Below are 26,978 nucleotides of genomic sequence, written 5' to 3'. Positions count from 1 at the left end.
GCATGAGTGAGTGTGTGTGTGTGTGTGTGTGTGTACCTATAGAAGTCAAAGGCTGATGTTGGCTGTCTTCTCCTATTGCTCTCCAGCCTAATTTTAAGGTAGGGCCTCACTGAACCTGGAGCTACCCAACTGTCTGGAGTGACTGGTCAGTGAGCCCCCCATGGTCTTTCTGTTCTGTCCATCTCAGCTCTGTGACTCAGACATCAGCTGCTCCTCCCCGCTTGTGTGGGTGCCAGAGACCTAAACTCGGGTCTCAGGCTTGGGAGTGCTCACTCCATTGACTGAGCCATCTCCTTGGCCTCAAGACTGGAACTTTTGAGTCCCTGCTCCCCTTCACACAGCTGATGGTCATCTGTGGGATTCTCTCGGCAGGGGTGTTAAGATTGTAGAAGTGTTATGTCTCTGAGGAAACACATTCAAAAACATTGTGATTGCTAGCAGCCACCCAGGCCTGAAGCTTGGCTTGGAGCTAAAGCATTTGCACCCACACAGGACTCTTGTCCACAGTCGCACACGCCTGTCATCTCCGCACGGAGCCATCTGTCTGTATCCCAGAACCTTCCAGTTCTCCAACATATGTGAATGTCAACGAGGAGCTGACACGAAGATTCAACTTTCCCTCTCCTGCTGGGTTTTCTTTTGTCTTACCAGACACGGGAGCCTGCTGTTTATTTCTCCCGGCTTCTGTTTATTAAAGCAAAGGAGCTACGAAATGAGCTTTTACAAATTTTCATTTGATCCCCAAAGAAAGTCATTTCATGCCTGTTTCATTCAAACTATGGAGGTGTCCCTGAAAGCAGCAGCATAACCTTTCTTTCTGTCCCAAGTTATACATCAGTTTAAATTAGCAAGAAAAATGTTTGCACTCAGCCTCAGCCAAGGAAGTGAATAGGCAACAGGAGGGAGAAAACTCCCTAGAGGAGAAAATGCAATCCACTGGCTACAGTTTAATAAGATGATAGTAGTAAAAACCTTAAATCTCCAGATAGAGGAGAGCAGGCTGTGAGCAGGACATGTTGGCTAACCCCACTTTTTAGGAGATAATACGCTATGTCTCTATTTGAACATCATAATGATTAAAATAGAAGCACTCCTTGTGTTGTACACATTATAAGTAAATATCAATTAGGGCATAAGGGAATGTGGGTAGGCTTCCTGAAATAAATGCTTTTGAGTATGTATGGGAATAGTTTTTCCTCTCCCCTCTTCCTCTCACTGGCCAACAATTTATTTTGCTTGCATTTGAGATTAAACGTAGCATGAAGGAGACCGACTATAAAGCACAAGGTTGCACCTCATTTGCTTCTTTGGAATTCTCCAATGGCCGCTTTTTTATAAGGGAGGACTCAGAGTCTAAGAGATGAAAGCAGTTTTCCAGACAGTCCTTGGATACAGGGGTGGGGCAAACGACAGAGGCAATCCTGAAGGTGAAAAGGCATTTTCAAAATGCAGATGCATACATGAATATCATTTGTGGCATAGCCTGTTCAAGGTTTCCTTCCAAAGGAAAGGCATTTGAGCTGAATGCCTGCATTCAGGAGGGAGTTGACCCTTTCTCCTTGTCCCATCCATTTGGGAAGTGCCAGCCACTATTCTAGGGAAGCTGATCCCATTTAGAATTTAGAGCTTCAAGCTCATGTCCTTCCTGACCTTACACAATCAAGTCTGCCAGGTCTGGCTTCTTTATGTCAGTCATTAAAATCATGCCTTCACCTAAGCCACATGGTCCCTTACAGGTTGTTTGTCCTCAAATGAGACTATTCTACATACTCATACATGCATGTTTTTTTTTAATTAAAAAAAAAACACCTTTTTGCTTATGTAAAGCTCTCAGATCTAAATCAGATTGATGGGGCAGAGTGCTCTACACATCTACGCATTCATTCACAAAACACTTTTCTTTCATAAGCTGGCATGAGTGGCAACCCTATTCAGAACATTTTCTTTTGGGAACTCTCACTGTACCCAAGTTTCTGGGGTACTGTTTGCCCATGCTTGCCCCAGACTACCTCTGGACGGCCAGCTCAAGTGCCATGGTTGAGCCTGACCTTTGGAAACAGAGTTGCTGTTGTCTACACAGCTACTTTCATCTGACTCCCAGAGTCGCAGTTTTCATGCCCACATAACTAACGATGGAAGGAACTCTGCTTTAACTTAAAAACCCTTTAGGCCAAAACACTTGTCATCAGCGGGAGTTGAATTCAGTGGTGAGGCTCTCACATCAAAAAACTATTTGAGAAGAAAATTCTTCCCTGTGAGAGAGAGGTTTGGCAGAACGCAACAGGCATGGAGGCAGGAGCAGGGAGCAGAGAGAGAGCAGCAGTGGGAAAAGGAAGAGGACTGTAAATACCCAAGGACCACGCCAATGATGTGCTTCTTCCATCAGCACTCGACCTCCCAGGAGCTGGAGAGATAGTTCAGTGCTGAGAGCACTGGATGCTCTTGCAGAGGACCTGGGTTCAGTTCCCAGCACCCACTTGGTAGCTCATACCCATCCGTAACTGCAGTTCCAGTGGGTCTGACGTCCTTCTCTGACTTCTTTGGGCATTGCACACATGTGGTACGCATGTGTAGGTGCAGGTAAAATACACTCATAAGTATTAAAAAAAAATACTACCTTTCAAAGTTTCCACAACTTTTCCAAATATTGCCGCCGACAGAGGAGCAAGTGTTCATATAGGAGGGACATTTTTATTCAAACTGCCAAACGCAGTTTTTTAGGAGGTTGGGACCAGCCAGGACAACTTAGTAAGAGCTCGAGTGGAAATTAGAAGCTGTAGGGGTTCTAAGGGTGTGACTAGCTCGGTGGTAGAGTACCAGATAAGCATGCTTGAGGCTCTAGGTTCAGTCCCAAATACTACAAAATAAATTCTTGGATTCTCCTCTTCAGTATTTTCCCTTGTAACAGCAGCATGGCTGAGTTTCTGTCATTCACCTTCCAGCTGGGCAGAAGATGTCCAGTAGCTGCAAAGCTAGAGCCACTGTGAGGAAATTATGTGGCATGGTCCTTTACTTGTTTTCATTGAAAGCTCTGAATTTCACCCGGAATGCGTATCTTAGTATAGTCAGCAGACATTAAAAAGAAGAAAGAACAAAAACAAACAAACAAACAAAAAAAACTATTTCCAGCATATCGATGATTAAAAAAAAAAAAAAAACTAGAAAAGCAGTTACTGCACTAATTTTTAAATCCTGCCTACTCGTTCCCGGGCTACCCTTAGAATCCACTGGAGCTATAAGATTACTGTACTTCTTTCTGCCTCTTGCATCATCAAATTTGCTGCTTAACTTCAGGTATATAATAGACTATCGTGAAACATATTTCAGCCCCCTCCTGTATGTATGGTTTTTGTCACATAGACAGTGTTTAAAGAAATGGTGCTAATGAATGGACTTAGGCTTGGAATAGATGATGAAATTTTAGAGGATCATGTTTGCCTTCCTCCAAGTCTTCTAAGTTTGTCCTCATGTGGTCTGCTTATTTCTTCTGTGGTCAGGAGCTAAGTATGTAGTGAAATAGCAGCCAGGGCAATACTGTCCTATAGCATAAAGAATTCTAAGGATGCTTGTTTCTCTCATTAGTTGTTTTTCTGTTGTGTCTTCTGACCCTTGGAAGCATTGTTCTCAGATCCTCTCTCAACTTTCACATTCTGTCTTACCCTTTGCCTTTGTTTTCTCTTGGATGATGAGATTTTGTTTGTTTTGTTTTCTTCCCTCCCATCCTCCATCCCCCACCTTTGAATACTTTCTCTAATCATGTGTCAGAGGGTAGAGGCCTGCCTGTGCTGGTCCAATATCTGGATGTACTTTAACTCAGATTCTCTGTGTGGCACAAACCACTGAGTCCAGCCAAGCCCTGGGAAGAAATTCGGGAGCAAGCCCACCTGTTCTCCAGCCAGGGTGCAGGATCTATGCTTCTCAGCAGGGTCTTCCCTCCCACTTCCTAGGTGTTGTCTGTGTGCTGAAGTCTCTCTGATTTATGTCCCTTTTGCCTGATGGAACTCCTGCCCCTGTATTTGCATGATGTAACTCCTCCCAAGGTAGAGGCAATAACCAGAGTTCTGAGGGTAATGCCATGGACATTCTGCCCTTAACAGACTTCCTCCCCATGGATGTTCTATTACTAATAGAACCTGCAGAGTTGGAGCGGTAAAAGAATCTTAGGCAGAAGTACCAAAGACAAGGCTGGAAGGAGACAGCACTTTAAATGGGGATTTAATTGTTGTTCACCTGCAGAGCTCCCCAGAACTCTGCTAGAGTCGGAATTAAGGTGGCTCCTTGCCCTAAAGGGTGTAAAGCAAACAGGTTAGGAAAGATTTGCCAAGCACAACAGCAGAAGCAAGTGCTTGACATAGGCAAACAAGAGAAAAATGCCTTATGCTGCAGGGAGGGGTGTTTGGGGAGTGAGGCCTAGAGGAGGGGCCCTCAAAGCATGGTTTTGAGGAGGGGAATAAATTGGGAGATTCAATAAAGTTCCAGAAACAAGAAGATAGTATGTGTAGGGTTAAGAAATACTAGGGTTTTGTTTTGTCTTTTGAAAAGATTACCCTGATTTAAAAAAGAAAAATCAAAGAAAATGCTGGGGGTTGACAAGTGGTATAAAAAATCAGGAGAGCAGAATTCGGATAAGACCGAATTGCAGAAGAACACACAGACCTCAAATAGGGCAGGCCAGGGAGGACCAAGCAGAAATGGGGACAGAACTGGGAAACATATCCCTGAGCCTGAAGGCTCTACACAATCCCCTGAGAATCCCAGCATGCCTTGGCTGCCATTCCCCCAGCCATAGATCTTACTCAAATCTATATTTTTATGAAATATGTTGGACCATCTATATGGACCATCTCAGAAGTCTAAAAAAAAAAAATCAGGAGAACTGAATATTTTACCAGTTTTAAGGCCAGAATCAAACGCATCTAAGAGCCCTTATATTTGGTAGAACCGAATCACAGGTTGCCTTTTGCTTGATTTTGTAAACACAACCATTCAGTGTACAGAGATGTAAAAATGTAGCCAAGATATTTGAAGGGAAGAGCTTCAAAGATTATCAGTGAAAAGCTTAGCTTTCCAAACCTCCTCCCAGGCCCCTAAAAATTGTTAAGACTGCATTTTAGAAATGTGTTATTAGAACAACAAGGACATTTGTTCAACTGTGTTCATAGCAGCTTTATTTGTAATAGCCAGAATCTGGAAACAACCTAGATGTCCCTTAGTTGAGGAATGGATACAGAAATTGTGGTACATTTACACAATGGAATACTACTCAGCAATTAAAAACAAAGAAATCATGAAATTTGCAGGCAAATGGTGGGATCTAGAAAAGATCATCCTGAGTGAGGTATCCCAGAAGCAGAGAGACACACACGGTATATACTCACTTATAAGTGGATATTAGACATATAATATAGGATATACATACTAAAATCTGTACACCTAAGGGAAGCTAATCAATAAGAAGGACCCTGGGTAAGATGCTCAATCTTCATTCAGAAAGGCAAATGGGACAGACATTGGAAGAGGGAGAAAACAGGGAACAGGACAAGAGCCTACCACAGAGGGCATCTCAAAGACTCTACCCAGCAGGGTATCAAAACATATACTGAGACTCATAGCCAAACTTTGGGCAGAGTTCAGGGAATCTTATGAAAGAAGGGGAGATAGAAAGACCTGGAGAGGACAGGAGCTCCACAAGGAGAAAAACAGGACAAAAAATCTAGGCACAGGGGTCTTTTGTGAGACTGATACTAGGACCATGCATGGCAATAATCTAGAACCCCTGCACAGATGTAGCCCATGGCAGCTCAGTGTCCAAGAGGGTTCCCCAGTAATAGGAACAGGGACTGTCTCTGACATGAACTCACAGGCTAGCTCTTTGATCACCTCCACCTCAGGGGGGTGCAGCCTTACCAGGCCACAGAGGAAGACAATGAAGCCAGTCCTCATGAGACCTGATAGACTAGGGTCAGATGGAAGGGGAGGAGGACCTCCCCTATCATTGGACTAGGGGAGGGGCATAGGATAAGAAGAGGGAGGGAGGGTGGGATAGAGAGAGGGGTAAGGGAGTGGGGGAGGGGACTACAGCTGGGATACAAAGTAAATAAACTATTATTAATAAAAATAAAATTAAAATTAAAAAAAGAAGATCCAAACAAGTTCTTAAAACCAATAAATACCTGTAATCCTCAACCATTCTACAAGATGCTATGATTGTTCCCATCTACAGGATGATGCAAATTGAGTTTCAGGGAGATTAGATAGTGGGACTGACACACACACACCTCTTGGCCAGGAAGGGCAGACCTGAGAGCTGTGCACAGAGGTATCATACTGTATCATCACCTGTTTTTCACCTTGGCTTTGGGAAAAAAAGAACAAACCACACTCTAGCAACATGTCAGGGTGTGAAACCATCTGAAGATTGTTGTTGTTGAGGCCTGAGATGGTTCAGTTAAAAGGATGCTCATAAGAGATGGGCGTCTTTCCAATTATGCTTGTGTTAGGCTGGGTCTTAGGATAGCCGTTGCTTCCTTTTATTTGTTTGCTTGTTTGTTTTCTGAAAGAAAGTTCTTCCCAGGAAAATGCTTATTCTGCTCTGTCCCTTCTCCCTTCCCAGAACCACACATCCAGGGCCTCTTTTTCTTGCCTGATCATCCAGAGCATGTGAAATATGGTGAAATATGAGCTGAGACAGCCCCTCAGAGGACAGAGCTCGGCAAGCACTTTGACATTGCTAAGCAACACCACAGAGAAGCTGGCTGAAAATTAGGGAACGTCAGGGGACTTGCACGGACATTTTATGATGAGCCATCTGGATGATCTACAGTAATGACCACACATTATTGCTCACTGTTCAAGGCTGCTAATTCCCGTCTAATTATGTTGACGCCTCCCCCCTGTGAGCCTAACCTAGCTTTCAAAATCTTCCACTAGGCTTTGCCTAATCCAGGTATTACTCTGCAAAATAACAGAGGACAGTTAGACCTAATGAGCAATTTCCATTCCCCACCCCCCCAAAATAAAATTTAAAACCAAGTAAGAAATGTCACTTTCTGCTCTCCACTCGCACGGTGGTGGAGCTGTACCCGGAATGTAGAGGGAACCAGTCATTGTGCCGTCATTGCTCAGGTTTCCCAGTGTGGACGCCTACAGTACCCCAGAGGAAGCCGTCACAAGAGTCAGCCTAGTTCTCAGTCAGCAAAGTCCTGATTGGGGTACAAAGAAGCAAGTCTAGACCGCTGAAGAAAAGTGTCTGGCAAGCATACCGCCTAGGCCCAGCCACCTGACTGGACTAAACAATATGATTTTAAAGCAAGAGTTACAAAATTGATGAGCCAAATATTACTCAAATTTAATAGGTTGTTTTTAAATTTTGAATTTGTCGACAACACTCGAAAAGTCAAGATTTGTTATGCAGGTCCCACTCGTATTAAGGTTAAGTGAATACTTCATTTACAGTAGTCATTTACATATGTACATGAACCAGGAAGCAAATGAATGAGGAGACAAAAAAAATGTTGGTGATAGGGCTGGTGAGATGGCACAGTGGTTAAGAGCATTGGCTACTCTTCCAAAGGACCTGGGTTCAAATCCCAGCATCCATGTGGCAGTTCACAACTGTCTGAAACTCCAGTTCCAGGGCATCTGACAATCTCACATAGACATACATGGAAACAAAACACAAATGTAAATAAAATGAAATTTAAAAAAAAAAAAAAATGTTGGTGGTAACAACCCAGGAGGCTTGGTTGAGACTGCACAGTAAGAATTTCACAAAAGGGCTAGATTCAGAGAGCATGAAAATCTCTGTAAGAGATCAAAGGGCTGAGAGTGTGTGTGTGTGTGTGTGTGTGTGTGTGTGTGTCCATCCAGTTTATACATCCTAATTGGAACTCAGTAGCTAATATAGGATTACTGTCCCTGGTTTTTTTTGTGATGTTTCACCAGATTGCCTAAGACTGGGTAATTTACAAAGTACAGAACTGTGTTGCTCAGTTGCTCCTGGGTCTGGAGATCTGGTGTCTGGTGAGGGCTGGCTCTGTGCTTTCAAGATGGCACCTTTAGCACATGTCTTCTGGCGGCATTGAATGTTGCTCACAAAAGCAAGGAGAGAACCACTCCCATGATTCTTTTTGTAATGGCATGCATCTATTCCAGAAGAATCTATTCTCATGGCCTGAACTCATCTTGAAAGACCCCAACTCCCGATTTCATCTTATTAGAAATTAAGTTACAATTCATGACTTCAGGAGAACCCATCCCAAACAAATTTAGCTCTTTATTTTCATTTGCCAAGTTCTTGCCTTGCTTTGAAAAACCTAAGTGAGAAGTTGTAATCTCATAGAACAAAAAGAAGTATCTTTCGGCATAGGTTTGGAAGATTTGAGTGAGGAAAGAACTCTCCATGGGGCAAAGTCCCTCTCTGCTAACACCTCTTGTGTGACATATATGTGCCACATGTTGAGTTCAGCTGTCACCAGGCACCTGTGTACCGTGTACTTGTTGAAGAGCCGCTTAGAGAAGCTCATCTCGATTGTCAGTCTCCCACAGAATGCCATGCAGAGCTTCTGTAATGAGTCAGTACTTAGAAAGCTTTGAAAGCTTTTGAATTTGAAGGTTAAAATATTCCTTCCCTTCTCACTTGAGTAGGAAGTGGGATTCGTGGCTGTTTCCTCATTTAACCTCCATCTCTTAAGTAGTTTGGATTTTGTTTTGTTTTTCTCTAACAAAGCTCAAATGTAGCCCATGGCAGCTCAGTATCCAAGTGGGTTTCCTAGTAAGGGGAACAGGGACTATCTCTGACATGAACTCAGTGGCTGGCTCTTTGATCACCTCACCCTGAGCGGGGAGCAGCCTTGCCAGGCAACAGAGGAGGACAATACAGCCAGTCCTGATAAGACCTGATAGGTTAAGGTCAAAATGAAAGGGGAGAAGGACCTCCCCTATTAGTGGACTTGGAGAGGCACATGGGAGGAGATGAGGGAGGGGGCTACAGTTGGGATACAAAGTGAATAAACTATAATTAATATAAAATTTTTTAAAGATAAAATATCACTTCTGTTGGCCAGGAACATTTGATACATAAGGATAATGGCCAAAAAAAAAAAAACTTTTAAGAAAGCCGTTAATTTTGGTAGTTCATACAAATTGGTTTTTAAGGAAAAATTCAACCAAAATAAAATGAACTAGAAAATATATTTTAGCTAAGAACTTATGTTTAGTGTGAAGAAAATTTCTCAAATAAGGACACATTTTTTTAAAAAAAAAAGATACTAGTAACCAATTTATTCCAAACATCCCACAGAGTAATCATAAGATCTACAAACAGTGCCAGTGCTATCTATGATGAGAAATTACAGATCATCAACCTTCATCCTGCCATTTTGAAACATTCTCTCTGGATATCGGATGCATGCCTCTAATCTCAACACTTGGGTAGACGCAAGAAGATCAGGAGTTCCAGGCTGAGCTCAGCTAAGTAGTGAGTTTGAGACCAGCTTGGGCAACATGAGTCACTGTCTTAAAATCCCAAAGTAATATGAAATAAATAAAACTTTCAAAGCAAACATTTACTTCATGGTTAAAGGAAGTACCCAGATTTCTAGGATAGACAAAACAGCCTCATTCTGAGGCTAAATTAATGCATTACAGACATGTTTCTGGAAGTTTTCCAGGGCATCCTTTACCAGTCTCTGTATATAAGGGGAAAAATTATAGGTAATTCGTTTTTCATTTGCACATCTCACAGTGCTCATCTCACAGCCACCCACAAAAATATCCAGCCTTTGGATGGAATTTAACTACTTTCCACTAAGCTGAATTCCATAGATTCTTGCTAGACCTTCAGCAGAAAATGGAAGGAGACCACTTGCTAAAGATGTTTATAATTGATCCAAAGTGCTTTATAGACCAACTCATCTGATCCTATGAAAACACTCTTAGCAAATAATTGCCTCCTCCAGTGCCCCACCTCATTGAACAGAGACAAGGGGGCAGGGATATTCAGCTCATCACTAGTAGAACCTGTCTTTGAGCTGTCCACTGAGTGTTACTCAGAAGGCCTCTTAAGCTCTCTAGCAATGTTTTAATGGCCACAGTTGAAAAACTCAGGCATCAGTGTTGACCTTCTTGGCTTTATCAGGTCCAGAAAAACTCAACACACCAAAGCATCCTGAATGTCACTGTCGCTGCAGAGCTGTGCATTTGAATATTTTTATCTGTTGAAGTGAGGAGAGCTGAGCATGTGGTGGGAGGATGTGGGTTTTCTGTTTTAGACAGATTTAATGTGAGATAGTGTCTTTGCTCCCAACATAAGACAAGCTAGCCAGAAACCAGCTCGCTGGCAAATGCTCAAAAGGGAAAAATGTCCGGGCTCCTATCTGTCCTGATAGTCAGATGAAGAAGGACCACATTCACATCCTCTCTCTCCTTTTGGTCTGTGCTTTGATTTTCCTTCAACCTGAGAGCAGATGTGCAGAATTAATGAAGAGATGTTTTTAAATATTGGCCCCAACATGATGAATATCCTTTGCTATTGAACAACAAATTTCTATTTAAACCTCTTGGTCATATTGAATTTGTCTTCACAAGCTTGGATAAGGTCCCAAGTCGTCTCACTGCCTTGTTCCACATCCTAGGGGTTCTCATCTTTGTGGCACTTACAATAATGACGGCCTCTCATGTTCTGCCTCCTGTGGGTCATCCTGCATGCCCTTCAGTGCCACTGTGTTTGTAGGATGGAGCAATTCCCATGCAGTTCCACAGCGGAGGATGCCAGCATTCAGAGAGAGGACATGCCTTGCTCTGAGTCACACGTCTCTTAAGCAGCAGATCACATCTTCAAATCTCATTTTCTCCCTTGCACTGTATGCCGAACATAACCCTCCAGTGCAAGCCAGTACCCATGCATACATCTTGATAAACGCTGGACAGCTTCACCAAGAAACTGCAGTCAAGACTAAGAAAGCCTTGATTTTCAGATTGTCATGAAAAGGTCAAACCCATACCCAGAAATGAAGCTAAGTCTTTGAAAAGAATAAAGAACTAGTCATTAATTTTTTTTCTGTCAGATGACACCTAAATAATAAATGTGTGTTCTTGCTATTTCTCCACCTCTAGTTCTCATTCAAATCAAATGAACTCAGCATAGACCCTTCTATTGACCTTCCATTTCACACACCTCAATTTTAAAACGCAGACATGAGAAGTCCTTTTTCTGTTGTTCCTATCTCTAAGGTTTGGGGGAAGCTTTGGGATGAAAAATGCCAAAGGCCTCAGAATAAAGTGAGGAAGGGTAAACCTGTGTCCATGTTTTTCTTGAGAAAGGAAGAAGCCATGAGCCCCAAATACTAATTTTTACTCACTGATTCTTTTTTAAAAATTGGAAACAAAACCCCTACTCTGATTTTGTTCAGTGTCAAGTACAGACAAGAGCTCAGAGGCCAGAACCTTAAAGTCAGCTGAGGATATTGCTGACAAGCCTGGATCAGGGTGGTAAAAGAAAAAATGGAGCATTCAGTTCCTTGGATGTATAGACAATTCGAATCCTGGGTCCTCAGCTCTGCTCTGTACTGGGAACATCAGTGATCATTTTTTAAGCTCCTTGAAAGCATACATCAGTGAGTTTGTATAGCACTGTGCTAGGAAGCATCCACGGTCAGATTTAGGTTCATCCTAAACACAAACCAATGGGTTTGGACTACATGCCCCACCCCCACCAGGCCACATGGTGTTCTTAGAGAAACCTTTCCAAGAAGAGGCATTAGGTGATTCCCAGAATGGAAACAAGGATAACACACCACTCTTCCAGTCCCTGCTGCCTCTTGTTCAACGGCTACAGTGAACGCTAATAGCTGGGACCAAACAGTGACCTTCTAAGCTTTCCAAGCCTCTTCTCTCTTTTCGTCAAGAGACTCTCAGTTGGTTCCTAATCCAAATAAGTTAAAGGTAGCAGGGTAGTGGTCATGCACACCTTCAATTGCAGCACGGGTGGCAGAAGCAAGCATATCTGTGGGTTCAAGGCCAGCCTGGTCTACAGAGAAAGTAACAGGACAGCCAGGGCTACACAAAGAAAAGTAGATAGATAGATAGATAGATAGATAGATAGATAGATAGATAGATAGATAGATAGATAGATAGATAGGCAGATAAAGATGGATTAGATAGATGATAGAAAGAGATAGATATTCAGATAGATAGAGATAGATAGATAGATGATAATCAGATTATGAAAGATAGATGCTAAAAAGATAGATATGCAGATAAAAAGATTAGATAGATAATAGAAAGATATGTAGATATGCAGATAGAGGTAAATGGGTGATAGAAAGATAGAGATAGATATACAGCTAGAGATAGATAGGATAGATATAGATAGATAGATAGATAGATAGATAGATAGATAGATAGATAGATAGATAGATAGATAGATGAAAAACAAGTTGAAAAAGAACAAGTTGAAGGTGGCTTGAGAAGGTGTCATGGACTGAGTGGTGGGTGGTTGGGAAGTCAAATTCTTATACAGGTGAGTTTTCATTATGCCTTCTGGGCCCTTACAGCCAGGTTAGGCCTGGTCACATGCTGTCAACAAACAGTGGCTGAGGCCACTTTCGGGGGTAGGTGGGCAGGGTGCAGCATCCCTGTCCTCTAGGACAATAACCAGACATGTGAGGAGCTCTGGCTTCTGCATGCACACTGTGTTTGTCCTGCTGGCATGTTGCATCCCTCATCCTGCACGACCCACAACCCCAGGATCAGGGAATGGGATTGTCTGGCTCATGAAGATGTTGCCCTGATTCCCTCGGGATGTGGCTGCTGAACCCACAATCTCACCATCCCATGCCTACCAACGGCGAAGACTATTTATGTTTCAATCAGCTGATTACGTCCTCGATCCTCTCCTGAAAACATGGTCCCCTCTGCATGAGTGGATACTATTTCCTTCGGCTTCCTCCTTCCTACTGCTTGACTAGCCATGTAAACTGTCGCTGTACAGCCTTTCATGGCCCTCATTCCCCATTGTTTGCCTTATTTTTTTTTCCCCATGAAGTGTGTCCTGTTCTCGTTCCTGTGTACCATTCATCATCTGAGGAAGCATCTCAGAAACAATCTAGATATTGAAAGAATGTTTGAGGTTGTTCTATGTGAACAGCTCCTGTTCTGTGTCACCATAAAGTGACAATTAAATAATGCGATTGTATTTATGAAACATGGTTCCACTAGAGATAAAGTTCAAAACAATATCACCTGCCACAAACAAATGTTTCACGGGTTGGGATCGACGCGTGGAAATGGGTGTGTGCGTACAGAAAGGTTTGCATCTGAAAAGATGGACCCACTAACACAGTGAGAACACGGGTGACAGGCAACTTTGCAAACACAGAGCCACCACATCCTGTTTCCTGAGCAGATAATGGTGGGTTCCAGCTGTTTATTCCTCTGCTTTACCTGGCGAAAGGAAGGGAGCCTACAAAAAAAACTATTTGTTGGCTGACAGAATTTATCAATTTACCGCAAGAGTACACACAGACATGCCTATTTCATAAAGCCACTATGAACATATGATTAATATTTATGAAATATGTAGACCACAAGAATTCTACTCTTATGTAAACACACATACATACACATGTACACCAAATGTTTTTAAAATAACAGAAAAAAAATATTTCTCTAAAAGAAATACCCAGAAATCACACACACCAACACACAAATTCTTATTTACATAAAATTCAACTTCTCATTGAGGCACCTGCATCTTTTGTAATGATTCTAACAAAGAGAAAAATAGATGAGATTCGTAAAAACTTTTAGATGGGGCGATTTTTCTCCCCACAATCATAATTTTACACTGGTGTATTAAAATAGCTTTAGATAAAATTAGACATGGAGAGAGAACTATATAGAGAAGAGAATGTATGGTATAAATATCCAATGCAGGAATGCTTGTCATCTGGTTCAGGCAGGCTCCTGCATCTCACACAGACTCATCAATTACAAGTGGCTTCACATGCGAGTTTTCAGCATCTGTCCAAGGCAGTGGACCATAGACAAATTCTGTGGAGTCACAAAAGTGTCTCTAGAGTCTAATTAATCTCTTGAAGTTTATGGGGAGAATGTTATAATGACCAAGAACAACAGTTTTAATCTTCTTACAACGTTGCTCAAAATAATCTGGGATTTTGAAAAGAACAAAAAATAAATAAATAAATCAAAGTTTCTGTTTTGAAACTAGAGGAAGAAAAAGAAAAGAAAAAGAAATACATCCCTAGCCTCTCTCCTAACCTAGTCGTGTGTCCCCAGCTGACCCTAACATCCTTGACTCGCCATTATCTCCAGTACAGATGGGTCTTCAGGGTTTTCTACATTCACAAGCCAGAAAACTGGTCCCCTGCCCCTGCTCTTTGCTCCACAGCAGGCCATGCCTTGACCCCCAAGTTGTGCTACTCTCTCACTTGTTCCAAGCCAGGTGGGCTTCCCTGGGAAGATGCCTCACTGGCACTCCCAGTGCCCTGAGGGCCTCTGGCAGCTTGTCCAGCATCCTGCAAGCATGACACCCCGTGTTTTATCTAAAATATGAGATTCTCGGTGACAGGAGAGTTAAAACTGGGCCGTTCCTAAAGCGTCTCTCCAGGTCGCCTCCTTATTCTCTAAGAAATGATTCTATCGGGGGCTTTGAAAAGCCATGTAGTGAACACGGCCAGTGGTCTACAAGGTTCTCCGGTTCTAGATGGCTGTTCTTGCTCAGTCCTTTTCTCCTGGAGTGTGTCACCTTTTTAAAAGTTGTGAGGTTAGGCAAGGCCTGGGCCGAAGCACCTTTGCCGAGTATTCTGTTTTGTTGAGTGTTAAACTAATACGTCCTAATCTATAATGCACAGCCCAGCCCACCCTCAGTTGAATAATATATCTTCAGTGATTCTGAAAATGGGCCGCGGAGCCGTCTGCCACATGGCTCGTGTTTGCACATCTCCATATAGTTACGATCGCTGAATTTGACAGTGTAACTCTGAGTCTGATTAATTAAGAATGTGTAAAAACAAAGTTCTTGCATTATAGCTCGTTCCTTATCTTTGTGTCTTTTACTGTGATGTTGTAGAACTTGGATCATATGGAAAACTAAAATATTATGACACAATGACTGAAGAAGGTAAGAATGATTTCAGAATTGTATGCCATTTGGCTTTTTCTTTTCCTTCTTTCATTTACGGTGTCTGTTGCTTGCCCATGTTCTAACCTCTTTACTTTCTTCTTTGCATGACCTCAGTAACATTGTGTGGTTTTTTTTGTTGTTTTTTTTTTTTTAATTTTTTTGTTTTTGTTTTTTGAGTTCTGCATTTTTGTCTAGTTTTTGCCATTGTGTTTAGTTGGAATTAGAGACGTGCAATACCATGGGTAATTGTGTTATTCCATTCAAACAATCAAACCATCCCAATTATATAACACACGCAGAGAAATGGTGTCAGCAATGCAAGCACAAACCAACACCCACATGCTCACAGGAACATACCAGAAACGTTCCCCAGCACTCTCCCGAGATGCCCTGCATTTCAGAGGGAGATTAGGTTCTGATAGATTTATTGTTTGTGCAAAAGCAATGAAAGACCTAAAGTAGTGTATACACCTTAAAGGAGCCTAAAACCCAGTTCTCAGGCAGTATGCTGTGGACATGTGCCTTCAGGCCATCCCTGCCAACTCAGCTTCAAGAACCTGCATCTGATAGGCCAGAGCCACCATTTCAGGCACCAGGCTTGTATATGTGAAGCTCCCGCTCTGTGAGGTTGGGTGAGTCACCTGAGCAATTTCCTAAGTTGAGATTTACTTTAAAATATACTTACTAATGAATTCCGGCCCCTATCTCAGAGAATAAGTAACCTTGTCCCAGGCAAAAATCACGTTTCGTAATTATTTAATTCTGGAACAGCATCATAGAACAACAATTTGAAAATTTGAATTCTTAGAAAAGGGGTTGTATTCTCATACTAGCTGCTATTCCAAACATATCTTCACATTTTGAGGATACATAATATTTATTTCTTAAAAAAAAAAAAAACATTTGGAGTTTTTATTCTTTCTCTGATACAAGCAATCAGAAGGTACCTACCATGTCTTTCCAGCACAATAAATCCCCAAGTGTGTTGCATATCTTGAGTTCAGCTTAGCTGCCTTAGTTTGCCAAAGGTCTCCTAGTTGTTTCACATGCACAAAGTGGACCATCTAACAATCCTAGATAAGAGAAAACCCCTTCTCAGCCCCTTCCAGTTCTGGCTTCTGTACATTCCTTAGCCTTTCTCCATTGCTCTTATGGGTTTCTGGTTAACCACTGCAATGTGACTAAGTCATCTGGCCACTAAGAAGATCCAGACAGAGTCCTGTCAGCAACCCGAGAGGCCCAAGAACATAAGGCTGCCTATCAGGACAAGTGCCCTTCTACCAGGGGATAGAAAGAGTCCTCTCCACATTGAAGGGAGCCCCTAGCCTGGCTATTATTTGACTCTTGGCTTCGGGGAGAGGGTTTGTTAACTTCTGCTGGCCTCTCAATAATCTCCACTGTGTCCTTTACAGCACCCTGCCCATGGCCTACCATCCCCAACTCCCTCTTGTCTCCCTGTCTCTTCACTCTCCCTTTCTCTCTTTCTGTTTCTTCCCTTCCTCTTTCTACAACCATCTGAGCAAATGTCATGCAGCCTCTCCCTCCGTCGCTGCTCCCCCAGATTAGATCACGTGGAGATGCAGCAGTGGCCCTTGCAGTCGGGTGACGTTACTTGCTGATGACTGGGATTTGGAGGAAGAAGACAAAAGTCAAGAACTTGACTAAGAAATGAGGACAATAATTAGATTAGGAAGCTTCACCACTTGCATTTTGGTGGCCTTGTGGATCACCTTTAACATTCTTTATTACTTCGACTTTCTCTCCCCTCATGTATTTCCCACTGTCTCATTCTTAGCTAAACATGTGTTCCCGTTATGATCAGCAAATAATACTTACGGCAGCATTCCATGAACTAGTCCCCTGTAATGTTACTAGGTATATCTCAACATCGAGGGAGGAAGGGAGCCATAGTTAAAGCACAAAGAGACTTTTGACTTGGATTTCTTTCCCAGGTGACTCTTGATCCTTGGCTGTCCTGTCAGACACCAGAGGATCATGCAGAAGGCTCAGGTGTGCAGGGTTCTCAGGCTTCTTTGCTCGGAGAAGTCTTTCTTCCATGGATCTTCTTGTGGGACAATCCTGGAAATGCTACCTGAGGTTGACCTTTCATCTGGAATGAAACCCCTAAAAGTGAATAGTCTTGCAAACACATAGCAGTCCCTTTGAGGTACCAATATAAAGGGTATTGTGGAACAGAGGTTCAACCCTACCAGACCACACTATTTGTCAGGACAAGCCAAACTTGGTTTAAACCTCATTCTTGGATTCTATCAAAGAGATGCAAAGTCAGCTTAGATCCCTCATACCTGACAATAGACATTCTCAAGGGCTTCTCATCTCTCACTTTCAAATAATAATCACAACTGGGATTTATGACCCTCCATGCTATGCAATTTAAGGGAGTGTAATAAAGATGGAGTGTTTGGGGCAAACACCTTTGGGAAATCCTCTGCTCCACTTAAGCAGTTTTCCAGTTTAGCACTGTGACCATCCCCCCAGTAAGGCTTTATTATGTTGGCTCATGTGATGAGTCATCATTTGTAACTATCTACAGGCATTCTCTGGATACGATGTATGATAGCTACTTGCAGCAAATCCTTTTTGTCCTCCTTCAATGGATCAAATGGAAAGATGCATTATACATGCCATCTCATTTCCAGAGAAGAATGGAATAGAGACGTTAAACACACAGAACTGTCCTACACACAGTTGGTGTATTATAGTTATATACCTACTTGTGCTAGGCATCCTACTGGGCCCTCTGAGGAAACAAGACTGAAGAGCAGGCAGTTTGTTCACATGAAGCTCATAGACAAGAGGGAGCAGTAATAGAGAATGACTGAGGCACAAGAAGAAAATGGTAAATACCAGAGAAGTTCAGAAGATGGTGTAGAAAAGATGTCTGCCAGTGGGGAAGGGAGAAGATTTTCAGTGGGGAAGGGAGAAGGTGGTCGTTGAATGAACCCTAATAGGTCAGTAGATATGGAATAAACTAGAGAAGAAAGAAGGCAAGGACCAACTGACTGGGCTGAGAGAAAGATGAGAGGGGAGGCCACTCCAGTGCTGTGAGGTGCCTGGTACAGACCTGTGGGTTTTTTGCCCCCAGCAGCATGACCACAGGGGTAGGCTGTAATGACAGTGGGAAAAAAATCAAGGCTCATAGAAATATTTAAGTACTCAAAGACACTGAGGTTCAGAGGAGCAAAGTGAATCATCTGGGAATAGAGACAGCAAGTGATGATGGAGGGCCTGAACTCAACACATGTCACAACAAAGCCCTGCCTTATGCAGGTACCTCTGGGGAGCACTGCCATTCAAGTTCCTGTCAACCATCACCTTGGTTTCTTCTTTGTCTCTGTAACAAAGTACCCCAACAACAGATGCAACAGCCTAAGCCATCTCTTCATCAGCCTGAGGATAGATGTGGTGCTAGGGCAGGATTGGGAGCTATGGCTATCAAAGACAGTCTTCTTGAGAACTTCTGGCTAGTGGGAGACATGAGAGGTGAAGGCTGTTAGACAGTAAGTCTGGAGAGAGCAGCAGGGTCCATCTTCCAGCTTTGGGAACCTAGAGCAGGCAGGGGCCCGGAAGCCCCCGTCTACCCCAATCAAACACTCTCCGCAGTTACACTCCTGTTCCCATGATAATAAACTATCTAACCAATGTGTTGCCTCAGTAATAACTGTATAGGAAGTATTTTACAGACATAAGTTTTGCTTTTCCCAGGGACTGTATTTGCTTTTAGAAAATGGCATCTATGGAAATTCAACTGAATAACCCTAATTGTTTTTCCGTGACCTCAGCTTCACACAGAGAGAGAGAGAGAGAAGGAGAGACAGAGACAGAGAAGGGGCGGTGGGGAGGGCAAGAAGAGATACCACCTTCTTGTCTCCTCAGAAAACAACACTGCATATCCATGGAAGAGCCACTTCAGATCTTTAGAGTCAGTAATCCATTATTTATTTCTTATTTGCATACACCCAGATTTCATATCATTCTCACATCGGAGGATTCTCAATACATTGACTGTGACTTCTTTCCTTAACATTTCTCTGAAAGCAAACATATAAAACTAGTTCAAAGGCAGCGAGATGGCTCAGCAGGTAAAGGCGCTTGCTGCCTAGTCTGTTGTCTTGAGACATGCCAGGACCCACGTGTTGGAAAGAGAGCATCAATTTGCCCTCTGATCTCCAGATACACATGGTGGCACAAGCTTCCTGCCCTGAAAAAAAAAATGTAAAAACGAAAAATTATCTCAACATATTTTTTTCTATCTGAACCCATTGTCTCAAGTATACTAGGCAAGCACTCAATCACAAAATGACCTGCTCTCCCCAGCCTTGGTTTATATAATACACTTAAAGCAAAGGCAATATACATAAGTAATCCATTTTTGCTCCTTGGAGATCATCATTTTATAGAGACCAGGAGGTTGCTGGACTGTTACCTTGACTGACATCATTGAAAGCCATACTCTATGGCCAAAACTGCCTGCATCTTGTTGTCCTGAAATCATTGCCACTTAACAAAGCCATTTTCAGAACAGAAGATTTCACCAAAGTATTCAGTCATTGTTCATTTGTGTAAGTAAAAGATAGAAAAAGTTGTGGCAGAGACAACAAAAATTATGGAGACCTTTTCCTGATGAAATTTAAAGCCTGTTTCATGGCAACTAACAGTCCCTTTACCTAACTAAGAAGCTATTAATATTTTTCATGAATCATGGGATCCTAAACTAGATAAGTGGCTAAATTAAAAACAAACAAACAAACAAAAAACAACAAAACACATTGTTTCAGAGAAACAAAAGCACCAAGCCCTCACGTAGTCCTTCAGCCGTTCAGTGTTCTAGCTGTGAGCTAGCACACTTCTCTCTCAGAGACAGCTGAGTTTTGGAATACTGTTCAGCAGTGTTCTCCGATGCCCCACATGCATCCTGTAAAACCATGGCAGTGAGTCCTTAGGTTATCTGCTGCCATTCCTATGCATTTTAATCATTGCTTGAATATGTATGATCGGGTCATATACACTGGTATTATCAGACAGGTTTGGTTCAACAATAAAGAGCAGAAAATCCAGATTAACAATAATTTAATCAGGCAGAAGTTCGGTTTTTTGTTTTGTTTTGTTTTCTCAAGTGTAGGACCTGGAAGATGTGATAACCCTAAAATAATTCAAAACCCAAGCTCCTTCCACCCACCTGCTGCTTCAACACCCTGAGGAGCCTTAAGGGTTTCTCAAGGTCCCAGATATCTCCTGCGGAAGCCCCAGGATCACATCCATAGCCCTAGATAGGGAAAAGGTCAGAATGCTTCCATAGCCCTGCTTTCCCTCGTGTATTCATAGCCCCACCCCACACCCTCAGGCATGCACAGCCCAACCCCATCAGATAAGCACCTCTTCCCCTCAGATACATATTTTCTTTTTATTTCAAGGGACCTTCCCCGAACGTCAATAGATCTTTACAATTTTAATTCTCCTCCACCATTCCTAACTATGAACCAAGCCTTAGCACATGGCAAGTTTCAAGACAAACTGGAAATGTAGTTTAAAAAAAAAAACTTGGCAAATTATTGCCCTTAATAATTAAGTCATAAACCATTAGGATTATGAAAACAGGATAGGCAACTTGAGGGCTCATGACAGGGAAATCTCACGTTTCAGATGCCTATGAGTGGGTTAGGAAGGTTGAGATGGAGGCAAGCTATGTGTGAGAAATCAAGAGCTCGTGGCAACTGGGAGTTCCAGGAGACAACCAAGCAGAGACACTGAGAAGGGTTTTCTAAAAGGCTGAGCTTGGAAGAGCTGTCAGACAAAGCTATAGTTGTAAAATTTGCAAGTCATACATATATTCTTTAAAGTTATACAACTGAATAACTTGTAGATGGAAAAAGATGGCAGCAGACTGGGTGTTAGTGACTCCAAAGTTGTGAATCTGCAAAGGAAGAGACGGCCCAAGTTGGAAGGCCACCGGGTGAGGAAGCTGTCCCAAAAAAGCAAGGGAAGATCACATTCTAAAAGGGGGGTGGCTGTCAGATGAGAGTAGCAATGAGTGGGACAGTGAAAACAGGGCATCGCATTGGTAGAAAGGCCAGTTTGGGAGGTGGTGAGGGGTCAGTGATGTCAGCTTTAAGGCAGTGGAGGGATAAGCGACAGAAAGGGAAATGTGGCTGGAAATGTGTGGACTGTGGCAGGAAGGGGCTGAGGAGGGTGGGGCTCTCCTGTGTGCTCTTGCCATGATCCTGTTACATTGATAGCAAGAGTAATAATAGAGAAAACCATGATGAAAAGGTCTAAAACCTACAGGGAAACTAAAAGGAGGAGTGAGTTGGGCTTTGCGGTGTAAAGGAGGTGGGGTTACTGGCTGAGGAGGAGGCTCCAACAGCAAGAAGGGAATGGAGGTTGTTTCAAAGGCTGCCGATGAAGAAGGGGCTTCTGGACAAGGAGGCGCTTGAGATGGGAGAAAGTAAAGCTTGAGCAGAAGTCAAGGACGATGGGGGCTTGCTGCCTTCATGACCAGGAGGTTGTGTCAGGCTAGGAACATTCAAAGCCGTCTGGAGATAGGGATCCAGATGCTGATGAGTGATCCAGACATCCTACTGGGATGATAGGATGTTGAGGAACAGCTAGCTCACCTCTTTCTTGGAATGAGCCCGTGGTCCATCTGTCATGGGAAAGCAGTGTCTATCTTGTCAGAAGGGAGGACTTCGGGTCCTTTGGGGACCAGCTGGTGGTAGTGTCATGCCTAGGGAAAGAACTCAGCCTTCCTCAACTCAAAGAGAAAATTCAGCCCAGCCTAGGAAAGTCTTTCTTCTCAGACACACCCAAAGGCAGGGTGGCCTAGCTTAGAAAGGTACAAGTCCCCTCTCTGGAGAAGAGTGTTCAGATGATGGACACCCATACCCGTCACTTATATACATGACTGTCCCTTAGGAAGTATGACATCACTCGATGGCTTGCCACTCACTGCAGCTTCTAAAATCCTGGTCTTGTCACTGGTTAAGCGGGGGTGTCTCCTGGGTCACACACCTAAGGCAAAAATCTTAAGTATTGTTTGGTCCAGTTCACAAGTAGAAGAGCTGCTAGACCTTTAAAAGAATAGAAGGTGCTATATTCCCTTTTCACTAGTAATCCAAACTTTTACCAGAGTAGAAATGTTAATCACAAGTTAATTTTAAATTCATTAAAACTATTTTTTATAAAAACATTAGATACACACAAAAGTAAAAAGAGATACTCCATAAGAGAAGGCCAGGGAGTGTCCTTTCTTCCCTATAATTTTCTTATCCTGGCAACAGTCCTCAACCTTCCTAAAGCAGTGACCCTTTAATGCAGTTCCTTATTTTATAGTGACCCCCAAACATAACTTAAATTTTTCTGGTGTCGTGAATCATAATGTAAATGTCTTTGTTTTCTGGTGGTCTTAGGCAACCCCTGGGAAAGGGTCATTCAGTCCCCAAAGAGGCCACAACCCACAGGTAGCTGCATAATACAAATACATAATACAAATATTCTCTAACAGATAGGCTAGATCAAAGAGTATGCATACACATGACACTTTCAGAGTAATGGCCTCACCAATTTTTTCAATTTATTTTTATTTTCTCTTATTTATTTTACATCCCAAGAGTGCCCCCTCCCTCCCTTCCTCCGAGTTCCCTCTTTCCCCTTTTCCCCATTCTTTTCCTTTTCCCCCTAGAACATGAACATCCCCCTCTCCCCATATCAACCTTCCCCAGCACAACAAGTCACATCAGAACTGAGCATATGTTCATCCCCTGAGGCCAGACAAGGCAGTCCTGCCAGGTGGAAGTGATCCAAAAGCAGGCAATAGAGTCCACGTTAGAAACAGCCCTGCCCCATCCACTCGCCAGGCGACCCATATAAAGAAAACTCAGCCCATTGGCTACATGTGTGCAGGGTGGCCTCACCAATTTATGTTCCTATCTGCAGTGCCCAGGAGAGCCTCAAAGGCAAGATTTAAATTGTCCCTTTGAAGTGAGATGTTTCCTGACTCCATTGCAAAGCAAATAGACATTGTAACGGAGCTACCTTCTTGTTTTAGAGACCTGAATTTTCAGCAGAGTTGAGTTAAAGCCAAAGAACAGCTCTGGTTGAAAGTGGTTGCCCCCACAGTTAAGTAACAAGACCATTCCTCTACACAGGCTATCCAGTTTTCTAGTTTCATTCCAGACCTCCTGACCTCCTCACAGAAAGTCTGAAAAGCACATTGCAGCTACCTCTCTACATTCCCGTGAGGGAGGCTGTGCACAGCACCGTTGCCCTCTCCACCTTCCAGTGACCGAGGCAGGAGCCCATGCACAGACACCATTTCCAGTACTGTGTTACGTTTCATTCATTCCAGTTCATGGTTAAATCCATCCAGGCCAACTTTCCATGTCCAGGGAATTGGGGGGCACTTGAACAGATGCTTTCTGGAAGGCTGGGCTTCGTCCAGAAAACAAATGTCTGAACTCACCATGACTTCTTCAGGGATGTATTCTGGCAAGTGTCTCCCTGGGACTGGATCTTAAGAAGACAAACAGCAAACGTGCATAACCAAGCTAAGCAGCTCGTGCCGGGTCCTGGGTCTGTCAGAGAGACCAGCCAGCCCTGTGGGCAAAGCTGCCATCCTACTGAAGACTGGGACCAGGGAGTTCTTCCTATGTGAATACATCTGCTGCTCAAATGCATTGCATCTTATTTTCCTGATCTAAACTGTCAGCAGTAAAAGCAGAAAGATCAGACTTGGCAAGCTCAGGCTGATTTTGCCGCTCTGCATATGCAGAAGGTGTTAAATGGCAGCAGAAGGCAAATTGTGGATGCTGCACGCTGTCTGTTTCTGACATCCCTAGAACTCAGGATGTTAGGTTGCCTTGCCTTCGTCAGTCAAACCAGAATACTGTTATTCTAAATTAATTATTCTTCCAAAACACAAAGAGCTCTGTCTTTCTCTGAAAAGAGAGAAAGAGGGTTGGGGAGATGGCTCAGCACTTAAGTGCTCTGGCTGGTCTTCCAGAGGACCTGTGTTCAATTCTCATGGCGGCTCACTACTGTCTGTAACTCCCATCCCAGCAGACCTGATGCCCTCTTCTGGCTGAAATGGGCACCACGCACACATGGTGTACAAACAGAGATGCAGGCAAAACGCCTGTGCTCATAAATAAATGAGAGAAAGGAAGGAAGGAAAGAATGAAGAAGGGGAGGAAGGAAATAAAGAAAAACCATTCCCAAAGGAAGCTGGCATGTTCAGTTAAGCATGGATAATCTCCTGTGATTAATGCTAAGATGAACTGAATTGTCTCATTTCAGTCATGGGCCTCTATGCCTTGAGTTAAGAAGTTCCAGCCTGGGCTGGCATTTCTGCTGCAAATCCATGATATTTGCAGGTACTAGACTGCAGTGTATAGTGGAGGGGAATGAAAAACAGAAAAACAAAACAAAAACAAAACCAGAAAAACCAGGAATTCAAATTAAGTGCCAACTCTTATACACAGGAAATACATGTAACAACAAATTACACAAAAGAAAAAAAAAGGCACAAAATACTAACTACTGCCAGGTTAAGTTTTAGCAAATCTAACATCTTTTATGTTACATCAGCAGAAAGAGAATTTTGTTAGATTCTGGGTTCTTACCACCAATATGCAGAGATGCAGTCCAGGTCCAAGCCTTAATGAGCAGCCTGGGGCAAGATGTCACACCAGCTGTTAGAAAATACTTGGGTTAAATGCTGGCGAGCCCCTGGATGGATGTGTAGCCTATTTTGTCAGTACTGTCTCTTTATCCATTACTCTCTCAGCTCTCACCAAGGACCTAGGAGATGGAAACCAAGAAAAATTTTAAAGGGTCCATCTATAGCCCACCAAACTCAGAAACCCAAATCCAAGAATCAGGCTTCGTTGAGACCTGTTTCCCTGAGAGCTGGAAATGGTCACAGAATAAAATTCCTGAAACAGAGAAAGTTCCCGATAGGCCTCTCCAGGGGTCCTAGTTCACCTGAAACGTTGTGGTAGACCTGCCACAGGGCCTTTCTCTTGTTAACTTCAAATTTTCCCCTGCATTTCGTTAAATACCACTTTTCAGACGACAACATGATCTGTTAATGCTGCTAAACTTTGGAAATCTACCAAAAGTGTGAGCTTACGCACACAGTACCCTGAGGCTTCTGCCACGTACCTTTGGGCTTTTCCTCCTAAAATAAACTCAGAATTGGGTTTGAAACAACAATCCAACATCCTTCCTGCCAACCCCTTTTCTGTTGTTTTTAGTAACGATACCATATCCACCAGCCTCCAATGTTAGAACAAGGCTAGCACTGGGGGACAGTCCTGTGCTTGATGCCCAAATTCCAGCTAGGGAAAGGAAAATGTCTTGAAGGGTCTCTGATGACTAGGATGCCCACGATGGAGTCTGGCAGAGTAAGAGAAAGCACTTAGTTTCTGGAGCATTGGGAGCCATGTGGAAGATGAATGGAGATGCAGGAGACACTAGGGAAACTGGAATCCAAGGAAGATGCTAGGGGCCTTAGCATAAAAGATTCAAAGGTAGAGTCAAAAAATCTTGGCATTGATGGGGTGTTAGCCCTGGAAAGAGAGAGCTAAGATACTGTCCTCCAGGGGGCAGGAAGCTATAGTGTAGACATCAGCAATGGTTTGCACAGGTGGAAGAGCAGACTCCCAGGAAGAAGGATGACACATGACATTTGGAGCACTTGAGTTTGTCAGAGACACTCCTGAGTGAAGGTGTCAGTCAGCCTTCTGGAGAACAGGGATCTGGGCTTCAGGACTTGTGGGCATTCAGGTAGCAAGCAGTTGGGTCCTCTAGGGAGAAGAAAGAATGGGGGAGAGGGGCCAGGAGGAGCTCTGAGGGTTACTGACATTTGAAGAGGTTCCTAGAGGTTTTGAAAATTAAAGATGATTTTGAGGATGGGATAAAGGAAGCGAAATGCTACAGATAAATCGGGTCATATGGAGGCACAAAATAACCAAGGGCAGGTTCACCGAGCAATGTTGACAGACACCGGGCGCAAAGGTCACGACACAGGCACCAGCACAGCCAGGTGTTCCAAGTGGGGTGCCTGCAAGGGGAAGGTGAGAGGGCAATGCCAGTGGGAACTGAAGGTCCCACAGGGACTGTGTCATGACCTTGAACTTGAGAGAGGAGGCAGAGACTGAAAAGTGAAGATGATACGTCTGTGAGAGAAAAGTCTGTAAACTGGAAACATTAAGAGCAAAAATGCCAGTATTTAAATACCAGCATTTGTAAACTGATGGAAACATTTTTCAGTGTGTTTACAGGAAACTAGCTCAGGGATATAACATATGAAATTCATATTGGACAAATGTATGCATTCTCATTCATTACAGAGCTACTCCTATGGCCATACCTGTAAATGTATTGACAGGTGAATTGTGTTGATCACTATGACGTTCAGTCACAACTAACTCAATAATAATAATTGAATTTCATTAATATCAACGTAGTATATAATAGAGGGTGTATATGATGAGTATTCCCAGAGTGAGGGATATAACCTGGAGGCTGTATTTCAAAAACAGATTCAGGAGTGAATCAAAATCCTGTGCTTTGTTTAAGATAAAATTATTGTCTTTAAATTTTAAAAAGTATCTAAGTTTTTATTTTTTAGGATTTTTTTAATTTACTTATTTATTTTATGTATAGTGCTTTGTTTTCATGCACACAAGGAGAGGGAATCAGATCCCATTATGATTGGGTCATGAGCCACCATGTGGTTTCTGGGATTTGAATTCAGGACCTCTGGAAGAGCAGCCAGTGCTCTTAACCTCTGAGCCACCTCTCCGGCCCCTAA

General features: G+C 43.0%; 1 protein-coding gene across 4 annotated transcripts in view; it reads left to right on the top strand.

Annotated features, from left to right (window-relative positions):
* The window catches only part of Slc24a2 (solute carrier family 24 member 2), a 238,713-nt gene that overhangs the window by 158,570 nt on the left and 53,165 nt on the right, over positions 1–26,978 (top strand). For 3 of the 4 annotated variants that reach the window (XM_060365819.1, XM_060365817.1, XM_060365818.1), the window contains one exon: positions 15,092–15,142. The exons of the other annotated variant lie outside the window; for it this stretch is intronic. In XM_060365819.1, coding sequence (XP_060221802.1) covers positions 15,092–15,142 — 51 coding nt within the window. The remainder of the gene's footprint in view (positions 1–15,091; positions 15,143–26,978) is intronic. 4 annotated transcript variants of the gene reach the window in all.

Source organism: Meriones unguiculatus, chromosome 12 (genome assembly GCF_030254825.1).
Source record: "Meriones unguiculatus strain TT.TT164.6M chromosome 12, Bangor_MerUng_6.1, whole genome shotgun sequence".
NCBI classification, from domain to species: domain Eukaryota; kingdom Metazoa; phylum Chordata; class Mammalia; order Rodentia; family Muridae; genus Meriones; species Meriones unguiculatus.
This window is presented reverse-complemented; position numbering and strand designations above follow the sequence as displayed.